General features: G+C 29.8%; 2 protein-coding genes across 2 annotated transcripts in view; both read right to left on the reverse strand.

The window, feature by feature from the left end:
• Nucleotides 1-261: 261 nt before the first annotated feature.
• On the reverse strand, nucleotides 262-3,351 carry LOC108687585 (ras-related protein Rab-2). Its single transcript, XM_018193433.1, has 4 exons — nucleotides 3,191-3,351; nucleotides 1,742-1,881; nucleotides 1,042-1,398; nucleotides 262-795 (listed from the first exon to the last, which is right to left on the reverse strand). Exons 1-4 carry the CDS (start codon nucleotides 3,234-3,236, stop codon nucleotides 694-696), a joined length of 645 nt encoding a protein of 214 aa, XP_018048922.1. The 5' UTR covers nucleotides 3,237-3,351; the 3' UTR covers nucleotides 262-693.
• Nucleotides 3,352-4,083: 732 nt separating this feature from the next.
• Nucleotides 4,084-10,460, reverse strand: part of LOC108687580 (ribonuclease P protein subunit p40-like) — a 42,254-nt gene continuing 35,877 nt past the window's right edge. Inside the window, exons 4-6 of the mRNA XM_018193431.1 lie at nucleotides 10,210-10,399; nucleotides 9,841-10,124; nucleotides 4,084-4,163 (exon numbers count right to left, since the gene is read on the reverse strand). Coding sequence (XP_018048920.1) covers nucleotides 4,084-4,163; nucleotides 9,841-10,124; nucleotides 10,210-10,399 — 554 coding nt within the window. The remainder of the gene's footprint in view (nucleotides 4,164-9,840; nucleotides 10,125-10,209; nucleotides 10,400-10,460) is intronic.

Raw genomic sequence — 10,460 nt, forward strand, 5'->3', positions numbered from 1 at the left:
ACATAATACATATTAAACAAATATAAAATGTTAAATGTCAAAGGACCTGTCCTCTCCCGCTTTATCAATAAATTAATACATTATTTAATACAATTATTTCACATGCTGCATAAAGTGGGAGACAAGACTTTAGCTAAATTTTACGATATAATTAAAATTAAATTAGACTATATGCATACTTAAATAAATGTAAAAATTTTTACAATAAAAATTAATGAAACTTCATAGGTATCGGTTTAAAATAATATCTCATTATACATAGAAAGTAAAACTATTATATTACATGATATGCAAGAACAAAACTAGTATTATATATAATGATTAAATATAAATAATAATTGTATATGTATAATATATTAAGAAAAATATCTGTTACTTTTGAATTAAATCTACCAGAAATACATTTAAAAAATGATATAACTTCATTTATATATTTTAGAAGAATTTGTAAACAAAGACTTTATTAATGCCTTATGATTTTCGTGATGTATAACATTTTCGTCTTACAATAATCCTATTTATTATGTGTATAAGATTATTTTAACTAATAAATACATTAATTGTCACTTGTTACCTCACGCGACATGCGCAAAATTAAGTTGTACAAAGTGTGTTCGGATTAAAATGAAGAACAGAAGTAGGGTCAATTCAAATTGGAGAAGGATGAAGCGGTGGACAGATAAGCCCCAGCCCCTAGCAACACCCACCACCCTGCGCACTGCCTTGTCCACCAGTTCCTGCTAAACCTCCAGGACTTGTTGGCGAATGTTGTGGTCCAATCTTAATGCCGTTTGCCTGAATGCAATTTACAAATATATAATGCAAATATATAATGTAAAAAAAAAACAAAAAAATAAATATACTATATGTTGTCACTGCTCATTTATCAGTTATTTCTTATCTTCTTTCATGATATGAGATAAACAGTAAAAAACTCATTTGTAATAATATATTTAAAAAAATAAAATATAAAATCATGGAAAAGTTTTGTTCATTACTCATATTTAAAGTACATGTAGATTAAAAGAATTAATGTCATACCTCATTATTAATGTCAAAGACACCCTCCTGTATTTTTTCATAAATTTCTTTTGCTGTATTGATGAACGCTTCTTCTACATTGGCTGCAGTCTTGGCACTGGTCTCCATAAAGACAAGACCGTGCTCCCGTGCAAAAGCCTCACCTTCTTCTCTCCTTACTTCTCTTCGATTATCTAGATCACTTTTGTTGCCGATTAACATGATAACCATATTAGAATTTGAATGTTGCCTTGCATCCTCTAGCCATGTTGTAAGATGATTAAAAGTTTCTCTACGTGTAATGTCGTATACCAACAAAGCTCCAGCTGCTCCACGATAATATGACCTTGTTATAGAACGAAATGCCTCTTGGCCTGCCTAAAAATGTAAATTAAGAAAATAATTAATAATAATAAATTTCTATTAATTATAGAAAATTAAAAAAGAAAGCATATAATTATCAGAATTTATATTTCAGTAAAACATTAAAATAAAAAAAAAATAATTTTTTACAGAATGAAAATATCTTTTCAAATAAGTTTAATAGAATAAGAATTTAAAGCTATATAAATGTCTATATAAAAAGTATTAATTTAAATATCATTATTAATATAGTATTTATACTAAGTATTTATACTGATTGAGAGAATCATGATTCTATTAATAGCAAATATCAATAATATGAAGCTTGAATTCAACAATATGAATTAAATAATATTACAGTGTCCCATATTTGCAGTTTAATTTGCTTGCTATCAATGGTAATCATACGAGCACCAAACTCGACTCCTATTGTCAAGTCGTGGACTGGCTGAAATCTTTTATCCGTAAATTGAAGAAGAAGACAAGACTTTCCAACTCCTATATAAAAATATCATCGTATTTATATATTATAATAATTGTTAATTAGTAAGTTGTAATAAAATCTCATATGTATATTCAAATTAAATACAAAATTTCCCTATACATATTGTATTCAGAATATGCTTACATGTGTGCTTATAATTATGTGTGCTAACATAATTATAAGCGCGTTCTGAATATGGGCAACAAAGAGAGTTACTATTAAAGACTGTCGGTAAATTTTCGTGACTATCAATAGGGCCTAAGAGACTCAGGGATAATTGAAGAACGATGACGTTACTGACAATTAATAAAAATTTATGATTATTAACATAAATATTTCGATCATATATTATTAAATTCGTGATTTTTTATTATGTAAATGCTGTACAAATAAGTATTTTTTTAATGTTATAATATCTTATATGTTGGCAAAAAATTACAATTCTTTCTCTGCAATTAACATCTTTATGATAATCAAACTTGGGCGGTAGTCAAAGTCTTACTACAAATGCTTTGAAGCGTTTAATGGACCAATTAGAAGAAAGAATTTTACAAACTGACCAATTAAAAAACTTCAAAGCGTTTGCAACATCGCATTGACTATATCCTTGGATTAAATTAAAATCACAGTTTTAAATAAAAATAGAGTATTATTAAGTTTTAAACATATATACATGTCTATAAAACTAATAAATTATAATATTAGTACTGTATTATTAGTTTCTTATTTTTAGTCCTGGTTGTTTCACCTTTTGGTAAATTTTACCTATGAAATAAATCTGGTAATTCGCGCATATGATTGAGTAATTTTGCTATTTGCCTAACAGAATAAAATTTACCAAAAGGTTGAACAACCGGCCCTTAATCATTTAAATTTTAATAGGCACACGAACTTTCATAAGCGCCGATCGTCTTTAATAATATCTTGTCGGTGATACAGGCCACAATGTATAACAACGCTATATATAGACGTTAACGTGGAAATTGACAGGAAAGTTCGTCAAATCAAAATGTATTTGACAATCATGAAACAGTACAATAAATCAAGTAGCAATATGATACGAGACGAGATCTATTTAAAATTCATACTGACATGTGACAAATATATTTAAAGGAAATAAACGTATGTTAAGGGAATTTCTTTGTCGGTGGCTGCCTCCGTAAAACAAAGTTATTCTTGCATTTACGAATCAGCAATATCGCGTATCACGGAAACGAAAACAAAGGGTCTGTCACGGACGACGTAGAAGATGCATGGGAAGGGGGAGGAGAGCAAAGATTTTTTTTTTGCGGTAATACCCCGCGCGCACATCACGTTATTTACCTGTGTCTCCGATAATAATATACTTGAACAGGTACGCGTACGACATTTCGGCGATACGCGAGATTGACGAGACGAGTAGACAATCTTCTACAGCACCGAGAGACACACCAGGAAACAGAACTTTCTTCCTATGACCGTTCTCTTATCTCTTCTGCTCCAACATGACGTCACCAGAGAGAAACCTGAGAGAGGACACGATGGTCCAAAACCTATAATCGCAAAATGCTGCCGCGCACTACTGCCCTCTGACAAAATGGATATAAAATACATAGCAACGTACACTTTTCTTATGATACATCGTCTACTTTTCAAAGCTGGAGATGATAAATCGATATTTAATTCATATAATCGTGCTACCATGACCATATAATTATCACATTTATAGCATTTTCGGCCCGATCGATTTGCACCAACTTAGAAAATGTTTTGCTATTGATTGACGTTACACACTCTACCAATAGTAGAGTACGAAACATCATTACTTCAACCTAGAGGTTTGTTCGCATCGAATGTTCCAACATGTTGTAATATCTCAGTTAGAAATAATTTCTCGAAAAGATGTCGTTTCGATGTCGAAAATAAAAGTTGAAAATTTTCGAAATTTCTATTGATATCGATGGATTTTTGGCTCCAATTTTGATTAATTTTTAAAAGTTGGAAATAAAATCTTGAATTGATCTAGTCAGCATAAAAATATACTACTAGTGTCACTAATAGCGTAAGAGTGGTGGAGAAAATTTCATTAAAATTTCATTGAAATTTTTTATTATGAAAATAAGTATTATTGATTAGTATTATATTTCAGAGGATATACGACAGAGGATATAAAATTATAATAAAAAAAATTTATTTTATGAATTTGAGAACTAATTTTATGATGCATCCATACGCGGTCACTCATCCGAATCCGAACCTCCATTTACCATGCTTCTGTGATCGTACGGGAATTGCTCCTTCGAAAAACCATGAATACCTATAATGCTAATAGATGTATAGTTGTAATCTGTTCAAGGATGTTGTGAAAGAGGCGGAATACATAAAAAAAATATAATTATGTTAAATATAATAGTAATGTACAAATGATGACATCTATATATGATAATAACGTTTTAATAATATTGTTTTTAATAATACTATAAAATATTATTTTTATTAGAAATAATAATTATTAGAAATAATTGCTCTAATGATATATATTTACTCTAATAAATTTCAAATATTACAATTACTGGAAGTAGTTCTATGTTACGTCATATGTCGTCATATACTACTGCAGTAATAATACTGTTGGCTCAGCATTGATACTATTACGTATAATAATAATACTGCAGTAGCAGTGACACTAGTAGTATTTTTATATATCCAAACTTATATGATAGATCAACATTTAAATTTCGTTAATTTAAAAATCGAGATCATTTCGAGTTAGAATTAGTTTAGCTAGACTGATAGAACAGATAATATTTTTTCTTGATCTCATGCTCATTTATAATAAGAAATATTATTCCCTGAAATTCCTCAATACAAAAGTGACATAATAAGATTATATTAAATAAATTACAAAGTATAAATAAAAGTAATGTTATTCAACAGGAATAGAACAATAAAATAAGATACAAAGAATTACTAGAAGAAAAGATGACTTTATCGACAGTTGTAAAAAATATTTCGATTCATATAAAAAAATTAATATAAAAAATCCTACAATTTTCTAAAAAATTATAAAATTATAAATTCTGAAAAATTTTAAGAGTTTTTATGATTAGAGCAATATTGCAATTGTCGAAATGAAATTGAAAAAAATGTCGATTCGATTTTTGAACGAAAATATTCAAAATATAAGATGACGTATCACAAATTTATACAAAAATATTAAAAATGTATCAAACTCTCATTGCACTATCTACATACATACAATTTTTTGTCATTCGAAAATGTTAAAATTTCAATGCAAGTTTTGAATCGACAACTTTTTCATAATGATGTCGAAACAACGTTTTTTTCGAGAAACTATTTCTGATTACTCCCATTATAGCTCTTATTCATTCCAATGCGCTTGATAGAGTGAGTAGGAGCTGTGGTAGGAGCTTGCAACGCGTACAAACCTTTTGTTAGTACAAACTCGGTCGAGCCGAAAACGCTATTATTTTCCTTACATTCGATTGTAGTTGATCAATTTCTTATGGTTTAAAGCTTAAAACCTATTATAGATCGGACTTAAGCCTTGTATCCACGATGTTAGAGCCATGGAACACAAAAAACTTAAGGCAATAAGACGTAAGCAATAAAGAAATCAACATATTGGATTGGCATTTATGTTATGGCCTTACGGATCTACTGATTGATGAATTCGCTTAGGATGAAATCACACAGTGCGGAAAACGACTGCGGAATAGAGAATGTCATAGAAGCAATCAATCAGCGTTAATTTGTGTTATTCCGAATACTGATTGGTTGTTTCAATGACATTCTCTATTCTGCAACTCTTTTCCGCATTGTGTAATTTTACCCTTATTGCTTACGTTTTACCGCTTAAGTTTCTTTGTGTGCCATGGCCCTTAGACCGGGTTCACATCTTGATGGAAAAGCGGATGCCAATCGGAACTCGCAGTAATAGTAGGTACATTTCGCTTGTCTATTTCTGTCTTTCCACGAATTCTGATTGACTTCCGCTTTTCCGCTTTTTTTTCTGTTAAGGTGTAAACTCGGCCTTAGAAATTTGTCCGAATTCTCGATTCAAATCCTAGAATAGACATAATTGTACTTTGACTATAGATAGCGTTATTCAAATATGTGATGTTAGCTGCCCGCAAGTCGTTATATAAATATTATAAATCTCAAAGGATCGTTCGGACGTGCTTTCCTTTACATACTTTCCTTTTTTCAACGAATTTAAGAATTTAATAATTGCATTGATTGAAGACTCAGCCTTCTCCAACTGAAGAAAAAGTCGTAATTTGTATCAACATTAAATTTACAAATGCAATTTTAATTTTTTAAATACATTGAAATAAAAATAATATTTTAAAATAAATATAATAAGTTTGTTTCATTTGATACAACAAAAGTTTAAAATCATTTAGTTAAATAATTAGAATGAATTACGCATGAAACAGATCATATCCAGTGTCAATGCTCCTTCAGGTCAGAGTCAATTTTAATTTATTTTGATTATTCGGCAAATATAATAGACAAAGCTAAAAATATTTTTAACTATTAAAAATTATTAATATAAAATTAAAATACGAATTGCTTTTAATTGAAAAGAACTAATGTACATAATCTAACCTATTCATAGTGTTAGTTGAAACATGAATAATTCAGCAAGACAAAATTGAAAAAGTTGCTGATTCTCACAGCTTTTGCTATGTGTGTGGAACAACAAGAAGAGTAAGAAATATAAACGGAGAATACAACAATTATAAATCCGACAACAGAGTGGGCAAAAGAATGGATTATACAAAGAAAATTCGAATTAAGAGAATCTGTTCATTTAGCCCTCAATGACCTTATCTATGAAGATATAAAATCTTTTTATAGATTCTTCAGAACGGATTTTCAATTATTCAACAATCTGTTGGATAAAATATCTCCATATATTCAAAGATAAGATACATTTATGCAAAACTGCATTCTGCAATTCAAAGACTTCCTTGACTCTAAGATTCTTAGCTACTGGGGAATTTTTTTACAGTGGAATTCGCAACAGTACCGGCTTGTACTCATATTTTATTTCTGAAATAGTCGGACCTTGTACTTAAAGCTTCCTTAAATTTATCTTTAGAAGCTCAGCAGCCAATGAAATAATTCGTAGAGTATCTAAAGATAAAATTTAAATTTAAGGAAGCTTTAAATATAAGGCTGACTTGAATACGAATATTAGAATCTACAGTGATGTCAGACATGCACTCGCGCATGCACGTTGTTTACAGCTTAGTCTAGTTCGCGCAGTGCTGTAGCCATTAGATTAGGTTAGATTAGGTTAGGTTAGGTTAGGTTAGGTTAACATCATTAAAGTAAAGATGTGGACCGCGAAATCTGCGCGCCAAACAGGACAACAGGAGGTGCAAGGAATCCCTAGAGGAAAATAGAAATAAGGTAAAGTATTTTAGATTTTAGATAGAAAATGAATCGCAATAGGGTCAGGAAACAGGCCCAAAAAAAGATATGTATCCGAAAATTTAGATCTTGGTTAGACGAAAATATCTTTAAAGATTGGCAGAGAATGACAATAAAGTTTGGTGTTTAAAAAAATAAAATTTGTAATATTTCGCTTAAATGTTGTCGATATAATTTATCAAGGCATGCCGAATCAGCTTCTCATATAGATAATGTAAATATGTAGAAATTGATACCTCACACAATAAGAGGTATAATATGTCTAATTTTTTTATATTTGTAATTCTATTTCTCTTTGGAGCGACTACGAACGCCAATCTCACGAACGATTAGATATTCTACTGCGTTTTAAACTGCGCGAGTACAGGGCATGTCTGGCAGCACTGGTCACTCTACAAAAGTACTAAAAGGTGAATATTTAAAGATAACTATTAAAATTATAATTTTTATTTTCTTGTATCGAATATATGCTATGGATATTTAAAATAATATTTACATACATAATAACTAATATATATAATATTTTAGGCCTGATTCATAGTCCTTCAGATCTCAAGTCTCCAATATCTAAATTCGGATTCCAATCTTGAATCCCCAAATTGCAGTGCTAATGCTTAATCATGAACTTCAGTTTTTCATGACTGAGCAGGAAGTGTAAGAATAAAATAAAAAGGTGGGTGGTGAGGTTACAAGTAATCAAATGTAATCAACCAAAAATCCATTTTTTTTAAATATGAGGTAAAGAATCAAAATATTTATAATAACCTTGGTCAAAAAAATTTCGCTGAAATTATTGTATTTTAGAATATTTCAGCGAAATTGCTGAAAATGTGTCGAAATTACACTAAAAGTGAATTTTTCAGTTAACATGTTGAAAATTTGTTGAATTTGAAGGAAATTTCTATAAAATTTTATTTAAATTTCTCTGAAATTTTGTTGGAATTTTTCTGAAATATTCATTGACATTTCTCTGAAATTTTAGTGAAAATAAAATTTTCAGCTAAAAATCACTAAAAAATTAAACTGAAAATTTTCTAAAATGCTGAAATTTTGCTGAAAAATATTTCAAAACGTGAAATAACTTCAGCGAAAAATTTTCCACCAATGAAGGTTAAGTAATGATATTTAGATGTACAAATAAGCTACTTAGTTATAATTCTCTTTGTCAAAAATTCCTTACAATAGACCGTTGCAAGACATCTTCATCAAGCAAATCAGAGCGGTCGTTTTCAATATGTTCAAGTACTAGTACAAAGATGATTACTGCGGATAACATAAATTCTCTCATACAATATATAGAAAAATAATTGTATCTGTTAAGATGCCTTTTCATGCACAGCATGTTGCTGTGCATGTTGTTGTAAAAATATCATGCCAATTTTTCATAATTGCTTCCGCTGCATTTGCTGTGCATGAAAAGGAATAACAGCAACAGTATATGTGTTAAAATTTAATCTCAAATATATCTTTTATTTGCTCAGCTCGAAAATTTAAAAAGCTAAAAAACTTGTGATTATATAGCAACTGTTGCCATCGGACCCTTGCAGCATTGAATAACCCCGAATTTTAAGCCTTAAGCCATAAGAAATGGATAAATCATAGTTTTTATTTAGTTTAGATTATTCTCCTCGAATTCGATTGTAATTGGTCAATTTCTTACAACTTAAGGCTTAAAACACCTATCCCTTGTACATCCGGAGTAATGCTAAGCGTTTTCCAGCAAGGAAAATATAAATGTGAATGCACTGAGTGCATTCAATACTACGACCGTTCACTGAGCACTCATGAGTTTTTATATCTGTTTGTCTATATTTTTAATTCTAACGGAATAACCAATTAGATGCAAGAGCCGAATGCTCAGTGGGCGATTGTAGTACTGAATGCACAGTAATTGCGTTCACATCAACAGATTCAACAGTTGAGCGAGTAGCACTCGCTGCTATTGATCTAAAAATATAATCCAATCAGCACGAAGAAAACTTCCAACAGTTGCAAAATAAACGTTCTGCTGAATGCAACTAATGTTAGTAATTGAACAAAAATGTATAGGTAATTTAATATGCCGCATCTCCATAATGAAAAATCGTACAAAGTAGTCATATAAGTTATTGTATTTTTAATTTGCAAGAAAAAGTTCATACTTTACGATGATTATCCCGACATTTGCGAAAAAAAATTTATTGGACCCATAATATATGTGCAATTTTTTGACGTAATACATTCTTATTTTAGAAAAGATAGTGAGCAAAAATAAGAATGAATTTAAAATTTATCGAAAGCTTCTTAAAGTATAAACTTCACTCTTTGAAAATGAAAAAAACTACAATCATCATTCATATGTGACCATTTTTCACGTTGTGAGTACTTGAAAATACTTGCATTTTTGATATCTTTATGCAAATATTTGATATAAGTTGCAATAATTTTGTTAACGAGTACAATATAAAACAGGCGTTTATTAACAAGAAAAAATTAACGATGTACTTTTATCTTACTATTTGAACTTAAATTTTTTCGTATAACAACTTTACTTTTCGGATGAAATACAATAGTGTAACTATTGTCTCCGTCAGTCAAGAACATATGTTCTTTCAAATCAAAACTAATAGCACTGTCTGCAAATCCTTGTATGTCTAAACTAATCCATGGTAAAGTATTTCGTGATAATATATATTGTTTTAGAATATTATATACTTCTTGAATCTTTTGTCGTGTGAAGAATCCAGTCCACTGTAAATACTGCACCTGTCTAACATGTATCGATGGAGAAGGGCACTGATATGTATTTGCACAATTATCTTCTCCCTTAGTAGATCTAAAAAAAATGTTACTAGCTGTCATTGTCACATTCCTGCGGCATTCAATCATGAAAAATCATTTTAAAATGTAAATGAGCATACAGATCACCATCAATGCTGAAGATTCCCAGCCATTCAAAGAAATCGATATCAGTGTTATTACATGTGTCCTCATAAGTAGGTATCGTTAATGAATATTTGATTTTTTGAAAAAATTTCTGACAACAGCGACAAACATTATAATTACGTGCGTAAAACCATGCTGCTATAGATGACGGGCACATACTGATCTCTGAAATATTGAAATAATTATAAGAAAGCAATGTGTGTGTATATATATATATATATATATA

Source organism: Atta colombica, unplaced genomic scaffold, assembly GCF_001594045.1.
Source record: "Atta colombica isolate Treedump-2 unplaced genomic scaffold, Acol1.0 scaffold21, whole genome shotgun sequence".
In the NCBI taxonomy this organism is placed as follows: domain Eukaryota; kingdom Metazoa; phylum Arthropoda; class Insecta; order Hymenoptera; family Formicidae; genus Atta; species Atta colombica.